The sequence below is a fragment of the Bos mutus genome, chromosome 19 (genome assembly GCF_027580195.1).
Source record: "Bos mutus isolate GX-2022 chromosome 19, NWIPB_WYAK_1.1, whole genome shotgun sequence".
In the NCBI taxonomy this organism is placed as follows: Eukaryota; Metazoa; Chordata; class Mammalia; order Artiodactyla; family Bovidae; genus Bos; species Bos mutus.
In genome coordinates this window covers 18028459-18043091 of record NC_091635.1, presented here as the reverse complement: position 1 = coordinate 18043091, position 14633 = coordinate 18028459, and the positions used below count along the sequence as shown (strand labels likewise).

General features: G+C 47.1%; 1 protein-coding gene across 6 annotated transcripts in view; it reads right to left on the bottom strand.

Annotated features, from left to right (window-relative positions):
• ARHGAP44 (Rho GTPase activating protein 44) overlaps positions 1 to 14351 on the bottom strand; it is a 119036-nt gene extending 104685 nt beyond the window's left edge. For all 6 annotated transcript variants that reach the window (XM_070389527.1, XM_070389529.1, XM_070389525.1 and 3 more), the window contains exon 1: positions 13988 to 14351. Coding sequence is in view for 4 of the 6 variants with exons in the window: in XM_070389525.1 (XP_070245626.1) it covers positions 13988 to 14040 (53 nt within the window). In the remaining 2 variants the exon portion in view is untranslated. The remainder of the gene's footprint in view (positions 1 to 13987) is intronic.
• Positions 14352 to 14633: the final 282 nt, after the last annotated feature.

Here is a 14633-nt window from a genome sequence, read left to right as displayed (position 1 = left end):
TTCTGCTCCATGTTATGTGGCAGCCTGGATGGGAGGGGAGTTTGGGGGGAGAACGGATACATGTATGCATACAGCTGAGTCCCTTTGCTGTCCACCAGAAACTATCACAACACTGTTAATTGGCTACACTCCAATACAAAAATAAAAAGTTTTAAAAAAGATACAGGAATGAAATAACATATATAAATTATGATTCAGAGAGAAATTTGGAGGAACTGACTGGACATGGAGGAGTGAGGAATGACCTCAGAATACCAGGAAACAAGCTCTCCAGGTCACTGCTAAGGTCACAGCTCCCTGGCGAAGTGACCTAGGTCGGGTCTTTGATGTCACTGATTAGAGTCTAGTCAACCGCCTGAGTGGACTAAAGGCCATCGTCCTTTCTTGAGCCTTTGGGCAGAAGCGTCTGGTTTTCCTTTCAGGAATTGCTTCTCCCCATTTGGTCTGTGTGGACATGTTGTCAACTCCTTACCCTTCCTCGTTCCGCAAAGGGTTGGCCAGGTCACATGACCCACACCAAGCCAATCAGACTCTCCTCTGCAGTGGAATCCTGAGTGGCCCAATGACAGAAAACAACCGGGAACTAACCCCGTTAAAAAAAAATTTTTTTTTTAATTGAAGTACAGTTGATTTACAATGTTGTGTTAGTTTCAGGTATACAGCAAAGTGATTCAGTTATACATTTATATAGTTTAATATATGTGTGTGTGTGTGCATGCTAAGTCGCTTCAGTCATGTCCAACTCTTTGGAACTCCATGGTCTGTAGCCCTCTAGGCTCCTCCTTCCACAGGATTCTCTAGGCAAGAATAGTGGAGTGGGTTGCCATGCCCTCCTCCAGGGGAACTCCCCAACCCAGGGATCAAACCCTGGGTCAATTCTGCATTGGCAGGCGGGTTCTTTACCACTAGTGCCACCTGGGAAGCCCTATATATGTGTGTGTATATATATACTTTCCAGATTCTTTCCCCATATAGGTTATCACAAAATATTGAGGACAGTTCTCCGAACGATACAGTAAATCTTTGCTGGTTACCTATTTTAAATGTAGCAGTGTGTATACATTACTCACAAATCCCTAACTTATCCACCCCTCCTTTTTCCCTTTTGGTAATCTTAGGTTTGTTTGCTAAGTCTGTGGGTCTGTTTCTGTTTTGTAAATAAGCCCATTTACAGGGAAGTAACCCTTCCGAAGGTGGCCTCTGTAGGGCTGTCCTGTGGCCCCTTTCACCTGGTCACTCCGTTGATTTTCTCAGGTGCACTTCTCCTTTCCAAAGCTTCATTTTGGCTCAAATTAGCTCTTCCTACTGCCTCAACCAGAGAACCCCAACTGGTCACGAGGATCTACCAGACCTCAGCTCCTAGTCATGCAGACCAAGTTTCAAAATGTGTCTTTCAAAAGTAGCCACACGCAAAGGCTATTAGCCGATCACTTCCTAAGAGATGACTATTCTGTTCTATAAAGTGAGATCTGACATCAGGTCCCTTCCAGAGTATGAAGATAAGATGTTTCCCATGTTTGAAAATCAAGGCTGAGAAGGACTTCAAACATTTCTATTCAGATCTTTCAGGGCCCCAAACTTAACAGTATCACATGAGAACTTCCAGCTACATTTTACATTTGCCCACTTTGAAAGGGTTTGATTTTTTTGTGTGTTTATTTTTAAAGAATTTGGAAATTTTTAGAAAGTGCAAGCAGCAAGAAACCAAACCACTTCTAATCCTACCCAGAGATAAACACTGCATGCCGAACTGTCCAGGCTTTCCTGATTTCCTTCCAGTCTGTTCTATGTACTCTTTACAAAAAAAAAAAAAAAAAAACTGTACAGTCTCAACTCTGTATGCCTTCTGTATCCTGTTTCCTTATCTTAAACATTTCTCCCAAGTCATTACATTTTTTTCAACGTTAGGGAAACGCTAAGATTGTTACAACTGCATAGATGGGCCAGAATTTAGTCATCCCACTAACGTCAGACATTTCAACATTTTCCAAATTTTTCCCTCCTGCAGACTCAAAGTGAAAAGTTAAAGTGTTAGTCTCTCAGCTGTGTCCAAATCTTTGTGACCCCATGGACTATAGCCAACCAGGCTCCTCTGTCCATGGAATTCTCCAAGCAAGAATACTGGAGTGGGTAGCCACTTATTCTCCAGGGGATCATCCTGATGCAGGGATTGAACCCGGGTCTCCTGCATTGCAGGCAGATTCTTTATCGTCTGAGCCACCAGGGAAGCCCAGACTCAAAGTACAGCAATAAAGAACATCAGTGTCAGAACCAGCAAATCTAGGAGCAAATCTCAACTGCTGTCCTTTCCTTACCAACTCTGCACCCAGACGCATCACACGCTCACCTGCTTGGAGACTTGTGCAAACACCGGAGGTGTCTCCTGAGGGTGGACCTCTGCAGCCTCAGGGCCCCTCCTGCTACTTCAGTAACTATTCTGAAGAGTCATGAAGATGAAACAGGAACGTCTGTAAAGTGCATTCAAGTGTCTGCCGAAAGACGCAGGACACACACGACCAAGAGCAGCTATGCACACGAAGCTTGTGTCTGCAATCCCAGCAGTATCTATGCCTCGCCAAGTCACTTCAGTCGTGTCCAACTCTTTACAGCCCACCAGGCTCCTCTGTCCGTAGGATTCTCCAGGCAAGAATACTGGGGTGGGTTGCCATTTCCTCCTGTAGGGGTTCTTCCCATCCCAGGGATCGAACCCGTGTATCCTGCATTGCAGGCAGATTCTTTACCATTTGAGCCACCAGGGAAGCTCCATAACAGTATCCATAAGCAAATGACAAAATAACAAAAGTTCGGTCCGCTTTTCATTTTCCTGATATGACAAACGAGATATGAGTATATACTCATACGTTCTACTAAGTTTTAAAATCATAAAAAAGAATGCTTTTCTATAGCATTCGTTTTGTAAAGGTCCCTGCTCAGTTTGTCATGTAGAAGTTGGTAGAGGCTTTTGCAGATACAGAAACTGCTTTTCTTCCAATACAGAGCTTTTAAAAAAGCAAAAGTACTTTCAAAGGGCACTCACTCTCCTTATCCTTTCTGGCAAAACTGCAGTCAGGAAACAAAATGAAGAATTTTCTATTGGCAGATGTTCATAGTATGCTCTTTGTGGATGGCTACCAACAAGACACTCAATTACCTTGAGTGAACGTGACAGTGTTATTTTTATTCATGTCAAGAGCAGTTCATTAGCATTTCCAGAACCACCTAAACTGAAGTAACAGGAGGGACCCAGAGGCTACAGAGATCCACCTTCAGGAGAGAGCAGCTGAGCGGGGAGCATTTGCCCGCACGTGGCCTGCTTAGGCCACAGCTCTGATGGCCTGCTCCTGTCTCAGTCTGCCACTTCCACAAAACGGAGCTACGCAGGGCACCCAACTCCTAGCCACGCTTCCACGATGTTATTGTTCAACCACTAAGTCATGTCCCAGTCTTTGCGACCCCATGGACTGCAGCACGCTAGGCTTCCCTGTCCTTCACCATCTCCCAGGGGGTTTGCTCAAACTCATGTCCACTGAGTCAGTGATGCCATCCAACCATCTCATCCTCTGTTGCCCCCTTCTCCTCCTGCCCTCAATCTTTCCCAGCATCAGGGTCTTTTCCAATGAGTTAGCTCTTCACATCAGATGGCCAAAGTATTTCTGCCATGAGTCAAAAAAAAATAAAGCCTATAAAAGACACTGCCCAGTCCTGAGTGACAAGAGACAGAGCTGTGGCTTTTGTGGCTCTCCTTTTCCGGGTCCATGAAGGACTGCTCTTCCCTGCCCCAGCTCCAGCTGGGGTGGGGCAGGTGACTTGCTATAGCCACTGGATGTGAGCAGAAGTGACATGTGTGACTTCCACAAAGAACCAATATGATTCGTCACATCCGCCACCATCACAGAGGTGCATGTGGGGTATGGGAAGAAGGAAAACCCCTGGCAAAGTTAGTCCAGATGAAAAGAGGGAAATGCAGATTTGGCTGACAAAGGAGGGTAGACTATATACTCATAGATTCTATTGAGTTTTAAAATCATTAAAAAAATGAATGCTTTTCTATAACACAGGTTACTAAAATGACTCAGGAAAAGATAGAAAACATAAATAGCCCAGTGATCACTGAAGAAACTGGGAAAGCTGCCAAAGAACCACCTCCAAAAACTGTCCTGGAAAGGTTGTTTTGAACCTTCAAAGAACAAGTAATTCCTTACTTCACCATTGCACAGGAAAAGAAGTGAACAGTCTGTTTAACAATGTTATGGCTCAGTGGTAAAGAACCCACTGGCCAATGCGGGTGACATGGGTTTGATTCCTAGGTTGGGAAGATGTCCTAGAGGAGGAAACAGCAGCCCACTCCAGTATTCTTGCCTGGGAAATCCCATAGACAGAGGAGCCTGGAGTCCTGCAGTACTTGGGGTCACAAAGAGTTGGATAAGACTTAGCAACAAAAGAACACATAGGAATACTGAATGCCCAAACCCTAAACAACTAAATCTAGCATTGTATAAAAATAACTGGCAAACATAGTCAAATAAGATCAACTGCAGGAAGGCAGGGAGAGCTCAATACTAGAAAATCTGCTGAGGCTCAAGAATGTAGAACACAAGGCCTTCATGTGCAGAGGAACTATCACTGGTATATCACCAGTGCAGAAAACAATGCCTGGAACATAGTAAGTGCTCCATAAATATCTACGGCATAAATTACTGAGTGAATACAGGAACAAATTAAAGGAGAAAAATACATGATTACCTCTAAAGACCACAACAATATAGTCAAATTTAACTTCAGTGCCACAGAAAAATTCAAAATAAAATAATAAATTTATGCAACATGTAACATGATTAAAAAACAAAGTCTCTCAAACCAATCATGCATTTCCAGAGATAATAAGATGGAGAAGTTCACATTTCGCCATGTATTCATCAGTTTAACAGTGTTCTATAAGTCCTAGACAATGCAATTAGACAAGAAAATATGATACGTAGAATACTGGAGAGGAAGAAACAAAATTACTATTTGTAGAAAATATGATTACTATTTGGAAAACTCAATACACTCAGTTTCTGCTAAAGTACTTATAAGCAATGGGAAAGTCTGGATGAAGGTGATTAAGATAATTATACAAGAATCAACCACTTTCCTACATTCCAACAATAAAGAGTAAGAAAATACCACTTAACATAAGACTCCAACCATTAAGGCTACAGTAATGACAATAACAAATGACCTAAACATAAAAGCAAGATTATTCAGGACCTTTGTAGACAAAAACTAGATTACAGGATCATAAACAAACTTGAATAAATATGTCATTCCCAGACAGAAAGAATTCTCATCATACTAAATACTGCAAAATTGTCAATTTTCCCCCTACTTAATGCATACATTTTAAAACATACTAAAAATAAACCAGTGAGCAAAGCCAAAAGAATATAATCAACTTTTTTTAAAATAAGGAAGCTACTTGTAATTAGCTGTGACTAAGGCACACGATCTTTGGGCAAAGCTGTTGAGTCCTAATTGTCAAGCCAGTCAAGGAGTTGCCCCAGATGAAGCTAGGATGAGGGGCCCAGACCAACTCCACTGCACTCCTGCCCAAAGGATGGGATCCACCCCTGCTCGCCTGGGCAGCAAAGCCCACCTCAAATCCTTGCTCAGTGCCAAAGAATTGATGATTTTGAACTGTGGTGCTGTGGAAGACTCTTGAGAGTCCCTTGGACTGCAAGGAGATCAAACCAGTCCATCCTAAAGGAAATCAACCATGAATACTCATTGAAGGACTGCTGCTGAAGCTCTAGTACTGTGAGAGCTGACTCATTGGAAAAGACCCTGATGCTGGGAAACCTTGAGAGCAGGAGGAAAAGAGGACAAGAGAGGATGAAAGGTTAGACAGCACCACCGATTCAATGGACATGAAATCTGGGAGAGAGTGAAGGACAGAGGAGCCTGGCGTATTGCAGTCCATGGCATCGCCAAGAGTCAGAAACAGCTTAGCAACCGAACAACAACAACTGTTTAGAAACAAAACCTAAACGTGACACCTGTGTGATATTGCATGCCAAAATCACAGAATTTGACAAATAAAAGATCTGGTGGCAAAGTAAAATTATATAAATGGTCATGAAAATGTATCAATATTAATGTACGACTGAGTGACTTCACTTTCATGCACTGGAGAAGGAAATGGCAACCCACTCCAGTGTTCTTGCCTGGAGAATCCCATGGACGGAGAAGCCTGGTGGGCTGCAGTCCATGGGGTCGCACAGAGTCGGACACGACTGAAGCGACTTGGCGGCAGCGGTGGCAGGCTGGGAAAAGTGTTCCAAAGCATAACATTTAAAGCACAAACCATCAAGTGATAGACTTGAGGTCATGAAATATTAAAAATGACATAAAACAAAATATCAAAGGCAGAGAAAACTACAGAGAGAGTGCATGGCATAAGACAAAGTGTATATACGTAATATATTAGCAATGACCTTAAAATCAATAAGAAATCAATAAGAAATAGTCATGAACAAGACTGCAAAGAAATGGGACAAAGACCCATGCAGGCAACTCAGAAAAGGCCACAAACATCCAACAGACATAAAAAATGCTCAACCTCACTATAGACATTTGAGAGGAAAAAAGGTTTTGGTTTTATTCAGGTAATTAACGAAGTCATAAAATTAGTTACTGATGGAGTTGGGGAGAAGAAATTAACAATTCTTCTGAGGATGAAAACAGAAAATGTGTGTGCCATTCATATACATGAAATATATACTCACACAGTCTTAAAAACTCACTTATTCTTTGGCCCAGAAATTCCATTTCTAAGACTTCATCCTAGGAAAGTAAACCCATAGGAAATACTTGCTACATGATTACCAAAGGAACTCAGTGGACTCTAATGCAATATTACACAGCTTTGAAAAATCATGCTGTAAACACAGCTACTGACATGGGATGATACTCAAAATATAACACAAAGAGGGAAAAGACAGGTTGCAAAAAGTACACAGCCAATGGTCTCTATGTCTTTAAGAATAGAAATATACCTATTAAAAACTTGGATGACTATATCCAAAATATTACTGTGGTCTCCAGGTAGCGAGATTACTAGTTTGGGGGGTTTCTGTTTTGTTTTCTGGCCATACCTTATGGCAGGCAGGATCTAAGCTCCTGACTAGGGATTGAACCCGAGTCCCCTGCAGTGGAAGTAGGGAGTCTTAACCACTGCACCACCCATGAAGTCGCTCCAGGTAGTAAGATTGATGATTTTTTTTTTTTTTCTTTTTGCCCACCCACAAGTTTATAACTTTTCTACAATAAACAAGTATCATCTACACAACCAAAAAGAAAGTTTTAAAAAAAGTAAATTGAATTCTGTGGGAAAATAAACATTTATCCTAAAAATAAACTCTGAAGTTGGAAAATGAAAGCAAAAACATCTGCTTCCTGGACAGAAAGGAGAGTTTAAAATTGCTAGACAGCCACACACTTCCCAAAGGCAGAGGTGTGTCATCACCCAACGGGAGAGCCCTAACTCTCCCCCACTCCCAGTCTCCCCACACCTCTCTCCAAACTACCACTAACTCCATGCAGAGTTGAGGCTTAATTGTATTATTTCCCATTGTCATCAATATAGCATTTGAAATACAGGCTGTCATTATCAATATAGCATTTGAATCTCTTGATTATTATTAAAAGAGATCAAGAGATCCTTACTAATCCCCTCTAAAAGAAACAACCTTCAACCGAATGACTGTTTTGCTCAGCTACTGATTCACTTTGTCTAGAGGAGAAACAGTCCTTATCACCCATCGTGATACATTTCTTCCCTGGATGGACAATGGGAGGGGGAGTCATTATCTGCTGGTGAGAAGAATGGCTCCCTGGCAATGACTTGTAGGTCTGGGAGAAGAGAGTCCTGCAGGAAGTCCTGACAACCGGGAGCAGCCCAGCCCGAGGCTGCAAGCTGGCAGGTCTGCATAGCGAGGAGCCTGGAAGACTCAAGCAGAGAATACATTCCAGATCTGCTAGCCTGCTCATCTGTTGGTGAGTACATTCTGTTTCTCTGTCACACACACACACCGCAGCAGGTGGCCTGACACAGGCTTCCATAAAACTAATGAAAAACATCACTCTGAGACCTTACAAACATGCACAGTGCTCCCTGGGGGACAGGTTTGGGTGTGCCCAGCCCTGTTGTGTAGCAGAAAGACACGGGGAAATATAGGCAGGAGCAAAAGAGTCCAATGACTAATCTGGAGTTGGTTCCAACTTTTCCCTATCAGAACAGTGACGTTCACTTCCCTATAGAGCAGTGATGCCCTATCAACTGGGCCACGGCTCTTAGGAGGCCTGCTGATGGGCAAAGTAGTGTCTCAGAGACACCTTCAAGGAAAAGATCCTCACTGGTCTTGGCTGCTTTGGTTCGAGCCAAGATGTCTGCAGCACCAGTGCTCCTGATGGTTGCATCCTCAGCATCTATCTGGGTACCCCTGGTGGCAGCAGTGGCATCCTGAGAGCTGCACAGCAGCAGTGATGCTCAGCCCACCCGGCTCTGCACCAGAAACCAAGCCTGCTCAAGGAGCAGTCTAGGAGTGGAAGATGGGGCTGTCCAGACCAAACTTGACCTTCCACTCCCCCAACTCAGAGCTTTAAGAACCAAAGAATCCAACCCAACCGGACTTGGTCCCTCCCACACTTCCAGAGCTCCTTGTCTACTCTCAAGTCCCTTGAATGTCACCCTGTTTTGCACACGAGCACTGAGGGCTTCCCTGGTGGCACCTGCCAATTTAGGAGACATAAGAGACGGGGGTTCGATTCCTGGATCAGGAAGATCCCCTGGAGAAAGAAATGGCAACCCACTCCAATATTCTTGCCTGGAGAATCCCATGGACAGAGGAGCCTGGTGAGCTATGGTTCATGGGGTCACAAAGAGTTGGACATGACTGATGCGACTTAGCACAGAGCCCATTGACAGCCATCACTGGTCAGTGGCTGTGGGCATCTGAGAAGTCCTTTACACTCCGGAGCCAGTGTTTTCAGAGGACTGAATGGGCACAAGGAGCCTCACCAACCATTTCCTGGGTACTCGATGTAAGCCAGGCTCCCTTTAACTCTTAACAGACATCTAGAGCAGGGGCTGCTATGCCGTCCACCACCCCTCACTGGAGACTGAAGGAACCTCCTCCTCACCAAGTCAAAGGGCCAGGTTTACTTCCAATTTCTCAGTCACCTAGTGTGTTAGTCTCTCATTCGTGTCTGACACTTTTGTGACCCCATGGACTGTAGCCTGCCAGGCTCCTCTGTCCATGGAATTCTCCAGGCAAGAATACTGGAGTGGGTAGCCATTCTCTTCTCCATGGGGATCTTCTTGATCCAGGGATCAAACCCAAGTTTCCTGCGCTGCAGGCAGCTTCTCTACCGTCTGAGCCACCAGGAAGACCAGTTTTACTTCTATTTTCTGGGTCACCTAGCAGGTCTCTAAATCTCAGCTCAGGCTCTATTTCCACCCAACACAAACCACATGCCATTTGCAGAAAAAATACTCTATGTCTTTCAGAGTGCCTCACACCCCAGCAACCGATAGACTCTCCTGAAGGCAAAAAAACCCCGGTATCCTAAGTCAGCATGAACTGATTCCTCCCTTAACTCCTGCTCTATCCTTCCAAAGCCCAGGAATACAGCTGTGGTCATGCATCGGTACATCCATCACCATCCCAAAAGGAGAGAGGGGCCGTGTCTGGAGCCTCTCGCATCCTTGTCTATGACACCGGGACCTCTCGTTCACTTATATATTCAATTGCCAAAGAATTTTGGAGAACCGACTATATGCCAGGCATTAGAGGACAGCTGTTTCTGCCTGCAAGGAGCTTAAAGACTATTGGAAAAGGTAAATGAGACAAGATAAAAATTACACTACACAAGAGAAATGGGTTTTGTTTACTCTGCATGGCAACAGTTCATGAACCAGCACAGAGCCCAGCAAACAGCAGGCATCCAATAAGCATTTACTGGATGGACGAAAGCATGAGCATACAAGCCAGGAATAGCGTCTGCCCAAAGGTACTTGTGGCTACTGTTTATGAAGCATGCCCTGGCTGAGCATGGTTTTGGGTGCTTTCTGGGGGTAATCCCATGACCTCATTGCCACAATCACCACATCACTGGTACTCAGTCCAAGCTTGTACTGCTGCCACACAAGAGGCCAATAAATCAAGAGAGGAGCTGTTGGAGCAAGGAATAGTGCCTTTATTTGGAAAGCCAGCCAACCAAGAAGATGGTGGACTCATGTCCCAAAGAACCATCTCACCTGAGTTAGAATTCAGGCTTCTTTTACATTAATACAAAAAAAAAAAAAAAAAAAAAGGACAGTAAAGTCAAACATTTCTTGGTTTGGGTTAGCCTCCAGAAGGGATGTGTTAATTTCTTCCTCCCTGCAGTCATTCACAGGTGGGCCTGATCAGGAAGTTTCCTGGAAGCTAAACAAAGGTATTTTGGCTTAATGCTCATGACCTGGGAGGCATGACTCCCAGAGATGGGCCATTATGTGTAATTTAAGCTTACAGGCAACATCCCTTTAGTGATGAACTTGTCATAGAATACAAAAGGTCCCTCCCTATTACATCACCTCAGCACAACCCTTATTATGCCCATTTTGCAGATGAGGAAACAAAGGAGCAGAGCCCAGCTCAAGATCCTGTAGTCAGTAACCAACCAGCCAGATCCATCCCACTCGAAAGCCAGTGCTACTTGGAACCATGAGGCACTTGGTGGTACAGTCCGGAAAGTCAAGAGATGCTTCCCAAGAGATGGGCTGAAGTGAACGGAGAGGAGAAGGAATGTGTGCACAGATGGGAGAAGCAAACCAAGGAGGAGATGACACTTTTCCTAGTTAACTGCAGTGGGCTTGAAACTTTTCCCAGTTGCTGGCACCCTCTCTACAGAGAAGTACTCACTTCAAGAGAAAATACTGCTAACTCCATAAGGTATGTGTAAGTAGAACATTTCCTCGTTGTTAAAGAGACTGGATCTGATCCCTGGCAGTTTTATATTCAGAAGACGTCCAGAACCTACAACTTACAGAAGGCAAGCCAGATGAGATGCCAAGAGTTAGGACCACCCTCCAGCCCATCTCTTAGCCCTGCCTCAAAGACAAGAATGTCATCCTTTCAAAGACACACACAGGGCAAGCATCCAGTGGCTTGTTAAAGCATCACCAATAGGTGGTCCACCAACCCCACACCTAAATGCCAAGCATCCAATCCCACTGCTTCTACCAAGTCAAGAAATTAAGAAGCAGCATTAGGATCATGCCTTGGTACATTCTCCGCAAGAGAAAGTGAACATTGCCCCATTTTACTTACCTGCATGGACCCCACAGTCAACTGGATTAAATAACCATGAACTGAGGACCAATGGTCTAGAAGGCATTGCACTATACACACTGAGCATACAATGGCAGTCAGTACATTCTACAGTTTTGTGCTTGTAAGAAATCAAAAAAATGAAAAAGAAGAGCATTTCAAAGAGTGATGAGTGCTGTGACAAAAATGAACAAGATGATGGGGGGAGTGGGAAGAGGGGAGGGGGACCTCTCAAAGGTCTCTGAGCAAAGACCTGGATGAAAAGGAAGAGGCATGCAGGAAGAGCAGACCCTTAGGCAAGCAGGAAAAGTGGGATCCCCAGATAGAAATGAGCTTGGTGCGTTTGGGGCAAGGAAGGCTGCTGTCGATGGAGCACAAAGGAGGAGGGGTTGGCGGAACAGAATGAGAATGAAAAGACCAGAAGGGAGTCAAGTCTGGCCAGGTCTTATAGTCCCCTGGAAAGATTTGGGGCGCTCAGTTCAATGAAAGGCCACTGGAGGCTTTTCAGCAGCAAAATAATACAAACTAGCTTTTGCCCTAAAAGGTTCACTAAACTCAGAACGTCATCAAAATGGATAGAGACTAGTGATTAACACAATAGTGGACTGGTCCCAACGCTACCTGATAAAGAGTCAAAATTCACCCACACGCCAGCAACCACCAGTATCTCCATAAACAAGTGGAAAGTACCTCTTAGTGACCAGCTGCTTGGAGCTCCAAGAATATGCTTTTAAATCAGTAAGAACACCTGGTACCTATTCTGAAACCCAACCTCCATTCTCCCTTGGTCATTCCATCCATGGATGAGGCTGGAAATCATGTTTTATGCCCAAGTTTTGTAGTAAATCTTCCTACTTTGAAACAAGTCCCGAAGAGAGACAGCTATGTTTTAGGGATACTGGGAAGAAAGCATGACAACTTGCTAACATTTTGCTTCGATGACCGAAGTGGAACCTCAAGACCAAGTGAGAAGGGAGATCCAAGTCTAAGGTTATGGGTCCCTGGTCACGTGGTTGGTCTGGTGTGAAGACCTGAAGATCCATGCCAGTCCCTGGGGTGATGCAGAAGTCATTCACTAAAGACAGGTCAACTGGACCATCATCTGCTAAATGACCCAGACAGGAAAACACGGTTTCCACATCCAACATTCAGAAAAGCAGCCCACGTGAGGCTCTATCTGTGGCAATACCATGCCAGAAATCTGGGCTAATCTGACTCTGCTATTCATAAATTCTCCCCAATGTGAAAGCACATGTGTTTGGGAAAAAGGAAAATGTATCCAAGTCCATTTTAGACATGGTTGCTTGGGAGCCATCTGGAAGCCTAACAAGCTGCCGGCACCCCCCTGCCCTCAAATGCCCACCGTAATTAGGGCAGTGTGCTTACAAGGGTGTTCAGTGTCCCCCGGGGAGGTCCCCACTCCCGACTGGCCAGATGCCAGTTGGGGCTCCATTTCCCACCCAATAAAGGTATTCGGTTTCTTGGTAAACCTAGTGGAGGGCCCTCGAGGTGTTGAGCTCGTACTTGAACTGCACCCAAGACTGGGTTCTCTGCTTTTCGTTGGCCTTAAGACAGCACACCCAAATTCCTTGGGCACAGAAGCAACGGAAATCTCTCTCCAGGGACAGAAGTTTCACGAAAAACCCTCTCTACTAACCAGTCTGTGTGCAGAGCTTGGGAAGAGACCCACCAGAACCCTTATGTAACAAGAATAGACGCCGGCACCCCACACAGCGGCCCCAGGAGACACTAGCCCAGATGCAGCCCATTTTGGTGATGACAGCCGGCGGCGGGGTCTTGCGCTAGGATCCGGTTCTTTCCAACTCTGGGGCCGGGGTTCCCCACCGCCGCCCCCGGCCTCCCCTACCTGGCTGTGATCTTCTTTCTGCTTATCTCATCTTCCAGAGGAGTTGGGCCTCCTCCTCTGCAGCCTTCACCGCCACCCCCCTCTTCCCCCCTGCCAACCCCCCCCCCCCCGCCGCCAACTGAAATCAGTTTCAGGACCGAGCGACTGCCGCGCCATTCCACCAGCACCTTCCCTGCCGCGGCCCCCACCCCTACCGATCTCTCCCCGCCACCTAACACATCGACAAACCCGGCCAGGAAAAGAGATTCAGCATCTCGCACAGCCAGAGCCCCGGGAGGGGCAGGCTCAGTTCTGTCAAGCCGACCCACCAGGCCCAACACTGCCCCACCTCCCCGCGCCGCCGGACCCCCCGAGAAGCCCCGAACTCGGAGGAGGAGGGGCATGCATCTTCGAAGAGCGACCACGGGTCGGCGGCCTCCAGCACGATCAGAGCGAACACCTGTTTCCACGACGCTCTGGTGCCAGAGGGAGAAGGGAGTCCCGGGGAGGGGGGGCGGTGTGCAGGGAGGACGAGGTGAAGGGGCAGCTGGGGACGCAGGTAAAGGATGCGTCATTCTTCGCGCTTGGCAACCGGAGCCCCGGAGCGGCGGGCAGAGGTCCAGAATGGCTCGGGGGTCCGAGAGAAGTTCGGGGAGGAGGGGTCTCGCCCGCGAGCGGCGCCCGGAGCTAGAGGAGAGGACCGGCGGGGGCCGGCGCGCCCGCTCCATCACCTACCTGCGCGCGCGGGGGGATACAGCTCCGCCGCGCGCCCGGCCCGCGGGTGACCTACCTGCCCACTGTCTGGTTGGCCAGCTGGCGCATGCGGTTGAACTGCTTCTTCATCGTGGCCCCGCTGGTGCGCTAGCCCGGAGCTGGGGAGGACGGAGCAGCCCGGAGCCCGCCGCAGGGTTACATGGCTCCCGCGCCGAGCCTCCCGGGCGGCGGCACTGCGGAGCCTCTCGAGCCGTCTGGCCCGCGCGCGGCTCCCTCCCGGGGGCTCCACCGCCTACTCCTCGTGCAGCCGCGGAGCCCTCATGGCCACGCCCGGGCCGCCCTGGGCGCCGCCGCCGGGTCCGCCCCGGCCGCTGCCCCCAGCCCCGCTACGGCGCGGGACCCGGGTCTCCGCAGGCTGGCCGCTGACCGGCTGGCCCGGAGCTGGGGGGGGGGGGGTGGAGGGGGTCCCCGCTGCGCCTGTGCGGAGGGCGCCGTGCATTCTGGGGCTTGTAGTTCCGCGCCCGGCGCCCACCTCGCCACGGTCCCGGGTGTCCACGTGGGGCCAGCGGCTCTGCACTTCAGCGTTCTAGGAAGGGCAAGGTTTTCCTGCTTTAGAAATAGCAAAGTGGAACCGAGAATACAACAGCAAATAAAGAGCATCCATTGCCTTTTTTTTTTCTTTTTAATGAAATACAGGGCATGTACAATATCATGTCAGTTTC